An 11,687-nucleotide genomic window follows, 5' to 3' on the forward strand; every position below is an offset into this window, starting at 1 on the left:
GCCACCCCGGCCGCGCGCCCTCCGCCGCGGGGTGGTGGTTGCCCGGGCGCCCGCGGCGCAGGGGCGGGGGTGCTGCGGACGGGAGCGCGCCATGCGCGCGGCGGGGCACGGCGGGCGGGGCGGGGCTGGGCATCCTCGGCGCCCCCGCCCGGGCTGGCCACGCCGATTGGCTCCCGGCGCCGGGAGCGCGCGAGGGCGCGGCGCGTCGAGCCGGGCGGGGGGCGCGCGCGGCGCCGCCGGCGGCCGCGGAGGAGCGCGGGGAGGAGGGCGAGGGGAGGGAGGAGGTGCCTGCCCGGCTCCCTGCAAAGCGGCCTTATTTATCGGGGCACTGCCTCGGCCTCCCCGGTGGGGGGCTCGGGGCGGCCGATCCTCTCCCACCGGGGAGCTCCTCTCTGGGAGCGGCCGCGGGGGCCGGCCAGGCCGGGGCGCGGGGCGCGGGGCGCGGGGCGCGGGGCGCGGGAGGGCCCTGCCGGCCCGGCCAGCACCCCACCGCCGCCCCGCTCCGCCAGCGCCCATGCCGGGCTCCCCATGACGAGAAGACGCCCGGCGGACGGCGTGGCATGAGCCAGGTGCCCGGGCCGAGGTAAGGCGTGCGCACCGGACCAGGCTGCGCGGGGACGGGGCCAGGCCACGCCATCGCGGCGGCCACAATGAAGACGGGGAGGGGGCGTGGGGAGGGCAGGTAGCAGCCCCGGGGGCTCCCGCCGGCTCAGCCCCTTCCCAGCCGAGGCCCCGGGCCCCTGGCCGAGACAGGCCCTCCCACGGACCCGGATCGCAGCGCTGCCCGGTTGCAGCGCACTCCCCGCAGCAGCTGGACCAGGGCTGACCAGCTCACCAGGCCTGGGGGGGGGGGGCGGGCTTCTTTGCAGCTCTGAGCTCCTCTCCGCAACGCCAGCAGGCCCTGGGCCTATGAGACAGGTGTTAGATGCGGTTCCCCCCGGGGAGGAGCCAGGTGGATGCGTGGCTGGGGGCTGCTCTGACCTGGACACCTGGGTCTGTGTGGAGCGGCCACAGCAGGACGAGGAGAGGAAAGGGGGAGGCTGGCCATGTGCCTGGCTCTGGAGGAGGGGCCGGCCCCGGCCAAGGTTGGAGGGCCTCAGAAGGGGAAATGGACACCCTGAGGCTTGCTGGGGAGGGGTCTGGCCTCCCGGGATTCCGGGGGAAGACAGCCCCAACCCGTCACCCCGAAAGGAAAGAAGGCCTAGCTGTTGCAGCCTCAGGGAGCCCATGGCCCAGTGGCCACTCCTCTAGCCCCTCCCGGCCTCTGCACAGGAAGCCTTCTCTCCAAAGAGAGAGCAGATGGCGGATGCCGTTTCACCTGCCCACTCGGCCAGTCCCCTCCCGCTCCCTGCCACCTCCCAGGCCCCTTCCCTCAGCCAACCCCTTCGAGCAGAGGCCTGATGGACACTTGCTGGCCTGGTAGGAAGAGGCCACGGGGCTGGACCAGGAGCTGTGGAGAGCAGAGGGAAATCCAAACCCGAGTCGTAAACGTGGGCAGTGCAGGGTGGCCTGTTCGGGTCTCAGGGGACCCCGGGACTCAGCTGCCCTCCGTCTCCACAACTCGGCCCCCTGTTTCCTCGGCCACCTCTCACTTGGGCCAGGCAGGTCTCTAAGTGCCTGCAATGCCGGGCAGGCTCACTGGACAGGTGCTACCTTCCAGTGCACGCTCACCTCCAGGGCACTTCAGGGAGTCCTATCTCCTAAAGGAATGAGAAAACAAGTAGCCCTGGGGGAGGGGGGACCTGGGGCCATCAAGACTGCTGGCCACGGGCCCAGGAAGCCTGTGCTGCCGAGAGCCAGGGACACCTCTCACCCCAAGGTGGGACACAGCTCGGCTGCAGTCTTGTCACACGTGGGTGCTCGCTGCTGTGTCTCAGAGGGGAAGAGTGGAGGGAGAGTGGAGGTGGCAGTGAAGGAAGGCTCTGTGGGGTAAGTGGGTGGTTCAGCACCTTCCCCACCACAGATGAGCCTTAGCCAGGCCAGCTCAGAGGGTGGGCTTGGGCCACACCGCCTCACTTGGCAAGGAAGGAGGGCGGTTGAGGCAGCCACCCAAAGAAGCAGGCACTAGATGCACCCAGACTAGGCACTGGGCGGGGGGGGCTTAGATCCTTCAAAGTAGAAGAGCCCAAGCCCATTCCCCAAACCACCCATCCCCGCATGGCTGAGCTGCCCCGTGCTTGACCTCAGGACTTGATCTGATGAAGCACCAATTCTGGGCTCTTCCAAGGCCACGTGCTCACTTCCTGGAGCCCCTGGTGCACAGGTGGGGCAGCCTGAACCCCAGAAGCATCTCTGAGCTGGGGGCGGGAAGGGATATGAATGTGCCTGAGTCACAGGGCTTGTCATGGAGTTTCTCAGCCCGCACTGTGTCCTCAATCCAGGCTACCCTGGTTGTCACCCCAGTCCCTGGGGCCGTCACTGCAGATCAACCTGGTGCAAATTTTTCTGACTACCCATGCCCTGCCCAGCTCCACGGCCCTCAGTGGGCAGGGAGATGCGGTCAGTGCAGGTTCTACTGGGGCCAGACCCGTCCAGCGTTCAGGGTGGGCTGTGCCAGACAGAGCATCAGAGATGAAGAGATGTCTGGCTTGGGAGCCGTGAGGAGTGGGGGTTTCCTAGGCATGAGCAGTCCAAAAAAAGAGTCCTGGTGGTGGACATGCAGCTTGCAGCCCTGGAGTAGAAGCAGGAGTCTGACAGGAACAAGGCTGGGACAGACCACCAACCCAAGGAGGACACAGGGCGCTGAAGAAGCAGAACAGGGCACGGAAGGGAGGCCACAGGAAGCGCACCTGGCCAGTGACAGGCTGGTTGGAGGCCCAGGGTGGCCCTCTGGACCTCAGTGCCTAGTCTGGTCTTTGGGAGTCAGACAGACTGGGCGTCCTGGGGTCAAATCCCAACTCTGTGCAACTTCTGAAAATTTAGTCTCTGACCCTCACTTTCCCCACCTGTGGTCAGGAAGTGTGGGAAGGGCTTGGCCCAGGAGTAGGGGAGTGGTTCTGGGAAGAGCAGGGCAGGACCAGCTCCCCCCTCCCTTCTGGTGGCTCCTGTCCCCTCCTTGGATGTGGCCAGATTAGTGGGGGGGGGGGGGGGAATGGGCAGTCAGCCTCCTTAACCCTGCAACTCCTGAAGTGGGGACTCAGCTAACGAGGAGGTGTAAGCCATCCTCTTCCCAAGAGTCTGAATAATTGCAAGCCTACCCCAAGCCCCAGGTTTTTGGGAGCCTTCTCAGGGATGGTGGCACCAACCCAACCCCAGTGGCCATCTCCACCTCCACTGTGGGCCGTGGCCTCTGTCACAACCAAAATCACCAAACTGAGCTATACTTCCCCTACCATCCACCTGCCCTCTTCTTAACCTGGCCTGTCCTCTGCCAAGCCTCCTGGGCATCTGGCAGCCACACTCCTTTCTGCATGACCCTGCTGACTGCCAGTCCTCATTCATTCATTCATTCATTCATTCATTCAGCAAGCACACAGGCCACTCAGCCATGGTTCTGCGTGTCTTCCAGAACTCCCCAGCCAGCCAAGGGAGGAGATAGAGGGGTGGGCAGTAATGACTGTGACCCTGGAGATGCTTTTCTCAGGGCTGGGGAGCCCCACAGTGGGAGACAGGGCTGGTGCTGAAGGGCGGAGAAGGAGCTGGCAGGGGCAAGCAGCAGGAAGGCCTCTTGAGCCAGCAGGGGAGAGGGAAGAGGACTACAGAACGGGGGGCCTGGCTGGACTGTAGGCCCAAGGCTGGGGAGGAGCCAGAGGTGAGGCTGTAAGGCGGACGTGCCAGGTGTTAGGACTCGGTGACTTGACGGCCAAAGAGGCAGCTCCTTTCAAAGCCCCAGCATGGACATCTGCAGACTCAGCCTGGAAGCCACCAAGTTCTGGAGTCCTCCCAGGAGACTTGAGCCCCCGCAGCCTATCCCAGGAGGACCTCCTCCAGAATTCCGCTCCACACAGAGGCATAACACACCAGGGCTGAGGCTGAGAATAGTGCAAGTTTGACCATCTTTTTAAAACGCCTCTTTCCCTCGCATTAGCTCCTGGAGCTGATTCCTGAAGGAGGAGGCAGTCCACATCGGGTTGGCAGCTGCCCCTGCCCTGCCTTAGCGAGAAACTTCAGGCAGGTTTTCTGAGCCCTGCTGGGGGCAGTGGGGGCAGTAGCAAGCACAGGAGGGATGGGGGCTCAGAGCCCTTCTGGTTGGGTGGGTGGGTCTAGGCGGAGGGGCACTTGCCCGGCACCCCCAAGAGACCTCTCGCCTAACTGACAGGAAGACCCATCCCTGAGCCAAGGGTGTGGCTGTTTTCGGGTTCTGAGCAGGGGGGGGGGGGATTGCCAGGCTGGGGCTGGAGCGGGCCACGGGAGCCCAGCAGGACCATGGACAAGGCCAGGGAGCAGCATAGCGTGGCTGCACAGCAGAAGGGCCGCAGGCCAGGGGTGTGGGTGCGGGATCAAGGGCAGCCAGGCCCCCCACACTCCCCAGGCCGAGGCCCTGGTCCGCCCGGCCCCTCCTCCCATGGGCTCTCGCCACCTGCTGGCTTGTTTCCACCAGCTCCACCCTGAGGCCCAAGAGTGGGGCTGGGACTGTGGGCGTGTGCAAATGTGAGCTCCACAGGGGTGGGGGTAGCGAGCCCCGCAGATGCCCGGGGCATCCACGTGCACCCCCCCACCCCCAGCGCAGGCGCTCCACGTGCACACCCGTGGCTGGGAGTGTCTTTAACCTAAATCGGCACAGCTCTTGAGTTATTTCTCCCCTGCTGCCACCTCCGCAGCCTCCTCCGGATCTTGGCGGGGAGGGCGGCTTCTCGCCCCGCCCCGTCGCCTACAGGGCCTGTCCCCGCCGAGCCGGTTCGCGGGGCGCCCCACCCCAACCCCCCGCCGTGTCCTGGTGGGTGCAGCCGGGCTGCCCTGAGCTGGCGCACGGGGCCGAGGGGTGCTGTCCATGGTGCTGCGCTCCAGGCAGAGCCGGATTCGGGCTGGGGCTGCCTCTCCTCTGCTCCCGGGAGTCGGGGCCAGTTGTGGCTTCCTCCTGTCCCTCCAGGCGGCACTGCTGGTCCACGATGGTCTCCTCCTCACCTACTAGTTTTAAAAGATCTGGGGCAGCCCTCGTGTCAGGCTGCCCACCGCCCCCCATCCGCCACTGTGGGTGAACTCTAATTCCTTTGAGCCTCAGGCTGCTAATCTGAAAGTGGGGTTCACAGTGGTGCCCACGCCGCCAGCACACTCGGGGCTGACGTGAGCCCGGAGCACATGACTATCCCAGCGGGCATTCGGCAAACGTTACGAATGTCGTGCTTCAGCCAGCGTGAGGCTGCTACTATCCGGTCATGAGCTGCTTTAAAGGGACAGCCGAAGTGGGGGCAGTGTCCTCTGAGGGCTGCCCCACGTGGAGTGCCAACGTGAGGCTCACGGCTGCCAGGGCAGGAAGGCCTCTGGACCCAAAGCTGGGTTGGCAGCCACCAGGGTCACGTGTTCCCGCAGACCCCCTCCCCCGGTGTGGAGTGCCAGCCTGGTCCAGGGCGTGGAAGTCGGTGGGGGGCACGGTGCTGGGTAGAGCAGGGCAGGGCAGCCCGCCCCCCTCCTCCCAGTGGCCCCGACCTTCACCTAAGGCCGGCCATAGGACTCAGAAGCAACCTCCATGCCACATTCCAAATGCTCGTGTGAGCCAGGCACCGTGCTTAACCCCTTCCCAGGTTGTCCTGTGGGGGTGTGTCATCCCTTCTCAGGCTTCAGAGTCAGGAAAAATGAGGCTCGCAGAAAGGAGGTGGATCGTGGAGGCCACAGAGCCAGGGCGTGTGACCCTGGGGCCTGTGTGACTGAGCCACTGGGTGCACTGCCTTTCCGTTGGCTGTCTGGAGTGGGGGTGGACAGAAGATGTGAATGTGGAGCAGATGGTGGCACTGTGAGGGTCCCCCCCCCCCCAGGGCTGTCTATACTCAAAGCCGTCTGCCACCCATTCACAGCCTCAGAGGCCCGACCAGGGGTGCGGGGGGTGGGCTCAGTCCCACCTTGTGAGGAACCCCCTACAAATAGGCCTCCATAGCTAGCTCTGGTCCCAGTCTCAGCTCCACCACTTTCTGTGCTCTTGGGCAAACAGTTCATGCTGCTTTGTCTTCCTCACCTGTACAATGGGCACAGTCATCACAGCCTCATCATCCACAGATGGGTTGGACGGAGGATTAAAGAGACAGTACATGTCCAGGACTCACTGTGCCGGCATCATAGTAAACTCTGCCCTTTCTTCAGGTAGATTGTGAACCATGGAATGTCTAGTAGCCACTGGGATTCTCAGAGGCTGGTATGTGAGCTCAGACAGGGTACTGGAACCACTGCAGAGAGCCAGGATGGCATCCCGTAGTGGAGGGGCCAGAGACCACCCCAAACCATCTCCCTCGGCTTTCCAGTCCCTGCTCAGGAGGGGTAAGCCTGGCAGGCACTGATGGTGGACAGGGGGGTCGTAAAGGTGAGGGGAGCACTCACGAGCGAGTGTCTGTCTCTGCCATCCTCTCCTCTCTCATCTCTAAAATGGGAACCATAAGACCCAGGTGTCGAAACGATCTGTGGGGACAGGCTGAGCCCAGTGCACACAGCTCAGGCAGTGTCATGGGCATGAACAGCCCTGGTCTCCTGTTGCTCACTCAGGGAAGGAGTGGCATGGACTTGTGTCCTTTCTGTTGGGTGGCTCTGGGAGTGCCACAGGAGGAGATGCCCTGGGGTGGGAAGGAGCCCAGCTCTGTCCCCGCAGCAGACTCATTACTCCCTCCTGGACCCTGTCTGCAGATCGAGCGAGGAAGATGTCGAGCCCGGGTGTGGACGGCGACCCCAAGCCTCCATGCTTGCCTCGCAATGGCCTGGTAAAGCTGCCGGGCCAGCCCAACGGCCTGGGTGCAGCCAGTATCACCAAGGGCACACCAGCTGCCAAGAACCGCCCCTGCCAGCCACCTCCCCCGCCCACCCTCCCACCGCCCAGCCTGGCTGCCCCACTGCCACGGGCTGCCCTGGCTGGGGGCCTGTGCCCCCCAGCGGGGCTCCCCCTTGGTGGACCAGCCTCAGCCCCAGTTCCCGGGCCCCCGGTGGAGCGGCCACCACTGGCCACAGATGAAAAGATCCTCAATGGCCTCTTCTGGTACTTCTCAGCCTGTGAGAAGTGTGTGCTGGCCCAGGTGTGCAAGGCCTGGCGGCGTGTGCTGTACCAGCCCAAGTTCTGGGCGGGCCTCACACCTGTGCTGCATGCCAAGGAGCTCTACAATGTGCTGCCCGGTGGCGAGAAGGAGTTTGTGAACCTGCAGGGCTTCGCTGCGCGCGGCTTTGAGGGCTTCTGCCTGGTTGGCGTCTCCGACCTGGACATCTGTGAGTTCATCGACAACTACGCCCTCTCTAAGAAGGGGGTCAAGGCCATGAGCCTCAAGCGCTCCACCATCACTGATGCCGGCCTGGAGGTGCGCCCCACCGTTGGCCTGGAAGGGACGGGGGCGGGGGGGCAGGGCCAAGCAGCTGCAACTGAGCTGGTGGGGGAGGGGGGCTCAGAGGGAACCTGGGCAGATGAGGCGCAAAGTAGCTGAGGGAAGTACTGGTGCCCTGAGGATCATGGCTCTGGGGTGAGGGGAAATAGGGCCGCTCAGGTAATTTGGGGGACCCAGTCCAAAGTGAAAGTTCATGTCCCTTGTTCAAAGATGATTAAGAATTTCAAGACAGCAACATCAAAGCTAACAATCAAATGGGAGGCTCTTCCAACCTCCGGACCCTACCTGCCCATGAGTCCAGCCTCGGGTGGGGAGGGTGCCGCAGGGGCAGGTGCACAGGTCAGAGGAGCAGCGGTGCGGGCAGCCCCCTCCCCAAGGCGAGGACTCTAAGCATCAGTCATTACCGCCAACTGCTCCCAAGCACCTGCTGGTGGGGAGGCCCCAAACTCCCAGGTCCTCTGTGGTCTCCTCTTAGAACATCGCTGCAATGTGACGAACCCGTTGTCAAGTGCACTTGTCACAGGGCAGCCTGATGCGTGTTTTACACACGTCTACATTCGAGGACACTGCTTCCTGTCCCTCAGTGGGCTCCTTCCACCCTCTATCCTGCCATCCTCACCACACCCTGCCGCCTGCCTGCCTGCAGGTGATGCTGGAGCAGATGCAGGGCGTCGTGCGCCTCGAGCTGTCGGGCTGCAACGACTTCACCGAGGCAGGGCTGTGGTCCAGCCTGAGCGCGCGCATCACTTCGCTGAGCGTCAGCGACTGCATCAACGTGGCCGATGATGCCATTGCGGCCATCTCGCAGCTGCTGCCCAACCTGGCCGAGCTGAGCTTGCAGGCATACCACGTGACGGACACGGCGCTGGCCTACTTCACAGCCCGCCAGGGCCACAGCACGCACACGCTGCGCCTGCTCTCCTGCTGGGAGATCACCAACCACGGCGTGGTCAACGTGGTGCACAGCCTGCCCAACCTCACCGCGCTCAGCCTCTCTGGCTGCTCCAAGGTCACGGACGACGGCGTCGAGCTCGTGGCCGAAAACCTGCGCAAACTGCGCAGCCTCGACCTTTCATGGTGCCCGCGCATCACTGACATGGCGCTGGAGTACGTGGCCTGCGACCTGCACCGCCTGGAGGAGCTGGTGCTGGACAGGTGCGCGCGCCCCCCACGCATAGGGCAGTGGAGGGCAGGACCCGGGGGACGAGGCAGGCGAGACCTTCTAGAGGAGTGTACAGACCTGCAGTCAGAGTGGTGTGGTGGCGCCGTGGTGGGAGGGTGGCCCCATCCACCCGGGATGGGCTGGGACAGGGGCGGTGGGGCTGTCTTGAGAGGGCAGGAGGGGGGTTTGGGCTGCGACGCCGGGGGAGGGGCAGCTGGGGGGTGAGGACGGGTGCGAGCTGGCGGGGCAGGCCTTCTGACAGCGGGCAGCGCCCCTGTTTTCCCTTGCAGGTGTGTGCGCATCACGGACACTGGCCTCAGCTATTTGTCCACCATGTCGTCCCTCCGCAGCCTCTACCTGCGATGGTGCTGCCAGGTACTGGCCCTGCCCACCTCCGAAGCCCGCGCGTAGGCCAGGGGAGGCGGGGACCTCGGGGAGGGGCCCCGGGCCGACCCGGCCACCTCAGGCCCAGTGAGGAAGCCCAGGATCCGTGCACACCCGGCGGGCGACTCCCCAGGTGCTCTCCGCCTCTCCCTCGCGGCCTGCCGGCTCCTGGGGAGGCCGAGAACCCCTGCCCCTCCGGCAGCTCCAGGCCGCCGGCCCCAGCAGCGGCTCCCCAGGGTCGTTAACCCCCCGCCCCCCGCAGGTGCAAGACTTTGGGCTGAAGCACCTCCTGGCCATGAGGAGTTTGCGCCTCTTGTCTCTGGCAGGTGAGACCCCCGCGCCCCCTCCGGTGCCGCCGCGCTGGAGCCGAGTCCGGGTCCCCCACGGCGCCCTTGGGGGGGGGTGCCCACGCTCAGCCACCGCCCACCTGCCCCCCACTGTAGGCTGCCCGCTGCTGACCACCACGGGGCTGTCGGGCCTGGTGCAGCTGCAGGAGCTGGAGGAGCTGGAGCTGACCAACTGCCCCGGGGCCACTCCCGAGCTCTTCAAGTACTTCTCGCAGCACCTGCCCCGCTGCCTCGTCATCGAGTAGCGCGGCCCCCGCCCCCCCCAGGAAGCCGCTGCCGCGGGCTCGCCTTCTCCCGGCCCTGCCCTCAGGGGGGCCCTCTGCCCACAGCCCCGCCAGGCCGGCGACCCAGCGTGAGCCCGCCCCGTGCCCCTCCTGGCCCCGCCGCGTGGGGGACGGCGGGCGGGCCCAGCTCCACGCACGCCGCACACTCGGGGACTCCGTGCATGCCCCTCGCGCCCGCACTGCACGCCCGCCCTCCACCACACCACAGCCGCCTCCATCTGTCGTCCACTTGCTGGGAGCTAGGCCCACCCCCACCCCCGCTCGGCCCCTGGGGGTGCTCTGAGCTCTCCGGGGGCCTCCCCGCTGCCTTCTCCGCCGCACCGCGCTCTGTCTCCTCGCTGTCCCCCCATCTCGGGCAGGGCCCAGAGGGACCGAGGGGAGCCGGGCCCCCCAGGACACAGGGGCCTGAAGAGCCCCAAGGGCTTCCCGCATTTTCCACACCTGCCGCCCTCGGAGGGGTGCGAGGGGGAACAGGCCCCGCCAAAGCCATGGCCCGCCAAGGAGCCCAAGTCCCACCCACCCCTGCCCCACCTCATGCCAGCCTGACCCCATGGCTCTCCCCTTGTCCCAGCAGCTGTAGGAGGCGGTCCCCACTCGCCTCGCCCCCAGCTGCAGGCCCACAGGCCCTTGGCCAGGCCAGGGGACAACCGCGTTGGCGGGAGGGACACACTGGCTGACCAGTTTGGGTACATCCAACATGGCCCGAGCGGGCTGTGGCGTGGGGCCACCCTGGTGGGGGGGCTGGGGGTACCACTGCCTCCAGAGACCCCAAGCTGGATTGACCCAGGCCCTGTAGGCAGTCCCGAGGGGAGGAGACCCCGCAGCCAGCTGGGCCAGCCTGCCGGGTGCCACATGGTACCCGGGTAGGCCTGTCGGGGGCAGCCGGGTAGGTGGGCCCCGGCCGGGGCTCGGGACCTGCGCCTCCCCCAGCAACTCCAGCACCCCGAGGAGGGAGCGCCCACCCCCTCCCCAGCTCCCCAGCCCTCTGCCTGCCCACGTGGGCTCTGGCCGTGTTCCGTCCAATCCCAAGACATACGGAGGTCCTGGGGGATGCTGGCACAGCTTGGCAACTGCTGAGGAGGGGGCTGGGACCCCCTTCCATCCCCACCTTGAGCCCCAGGAAGTACAGTGCCCACACCCAATCTTGGGACCCCCCCCAATATGGTTGGAAGAAAGTAACCAGTTTCCAGAGAGCCAGAGAGTGAGAGAGCGAGCGAGAGAGCGAGAGCGCGAGAGCACGAGCGAGCGAGAGATGCTGTTGAAGCGGACGCGGTTCAGCAGCCCAAAGATTTCCCTGCCCCAGCGTGCCTGCGGGGGCTGCGGGGCTGAGGGTTGGAGCCAGTTTCTTCAGCGCCTCCTCTTCACACCTCCCTAGCGGGAGGAGGCAGCTGTCCATTTGTCCAAAGTATTAATGCAACTGAAGCTGTGATATTTCCAACGACTGTAGGAGGAAAAATTAAGGGGAGAGAGGAAAACAAACAAAACCAACCAACCCCTAAAATCATTTTCTTATTGTACATAACAACCTCATTCTCCTGTATATGCGGAAGATATAACCTTATATTTGGTAAGTGTTTCTTGTGCTATTTTATCACGTGACCTGTTTATAAAAATATATATTAAAAAAGTTGTAAAAACACGCGTCTGAGTTGGTTTTAGGTCATCACACCATGGGGGGGGGGGGTGATCCCTGCCCTGAGAGGCCTGTGCACCTCGGAGCTCAGCAGACCTACTGGTTCCTTCCCCCACAGAGGCGGGGGCTGCCTACCCGACTGGAACCAGCAGTGACCGACACGGAAGGTCCCTGACCCTCCACTGCTTATGGGGGACGCAGATGATGCTAAAGTCATCCATGTAACGTTACCCTCCGGGGCCTGGGGAACCCAGTCAGTGAAGCGTGTGCCTCTGGCTCAGGCCATGGTCCCGAGGTCCTGGGCTCCAGCTTCCCCCTGCCCCCCTGACCCCCGGCGCCCCCGCTTGTGCGCACCTGCTCTCTCTCAAGTAAATCAAGTCTTTAAATTTTTATTTATTTATGATAGTCACAGAGAGAGAGAGAGAG

At 64.8% G+C, this 11,687-nt stretch overlaps 1 protein-coding gene across 2 annotated transcripts; it reads left to right on the forward strand.

Annotated features, from left to right (window-relative positions):
- Positions 1 to 275: 275 nt before the first annotated feature.
- Positions 276 to 9,936, forward strand: FBXL16 (F-box and leucine rich repeat protein 16). 2 transcript variants are annotated; one of them, XM_025985005.2, is made up of 6 exons: positions 276 to 583; positions 6,769 to 7,427; positions 8,098 to 8,606; positions 8,904 to 8,988; positions 9,260 to 9,323; positions 9,441 to 9,936. In XM_025985005.2, exons 2-6 carry the CDS (start codon positions 6,783 to 6,785, stop codon positions 9,587 to 9,589), a joined length of 1,452 nt encoding a protein of 483 aa, XP_025840790.2. In that variant the 5' UTR covers positions 276 to 583; positions 6,769 to 6,782; the 3' UTR covers positions 9,590 to 9,936. The 2 variants fall into 2 exon arrangements, with proteins under 2 accessions (XP_025840790.2, XP_072610443.1); XM_072754342.1 differs by lacking the exon at positions 276 to 583 and having other exon boundaries at positions 9,260 to 9,936.
- The last annotated feature ends 1,751 nt before the right edge of the window (positions 9,937 to 11,687 follow it).

Source organism: Vulpes vulpes, chromosome 3 (assembly GCF_048418805.1).
Source record: "Vulpes vulpes isolate BD-2025 chromosome 3, VulVul3, whole genome shotgun sequence".
Taxonomy (NCBI): domain Eukaryota; kingdom Metazoa; phylum Chordata; class Mammalia; order Carnivora; family Canidae; genus Vulpes; species Vulpes vulpes.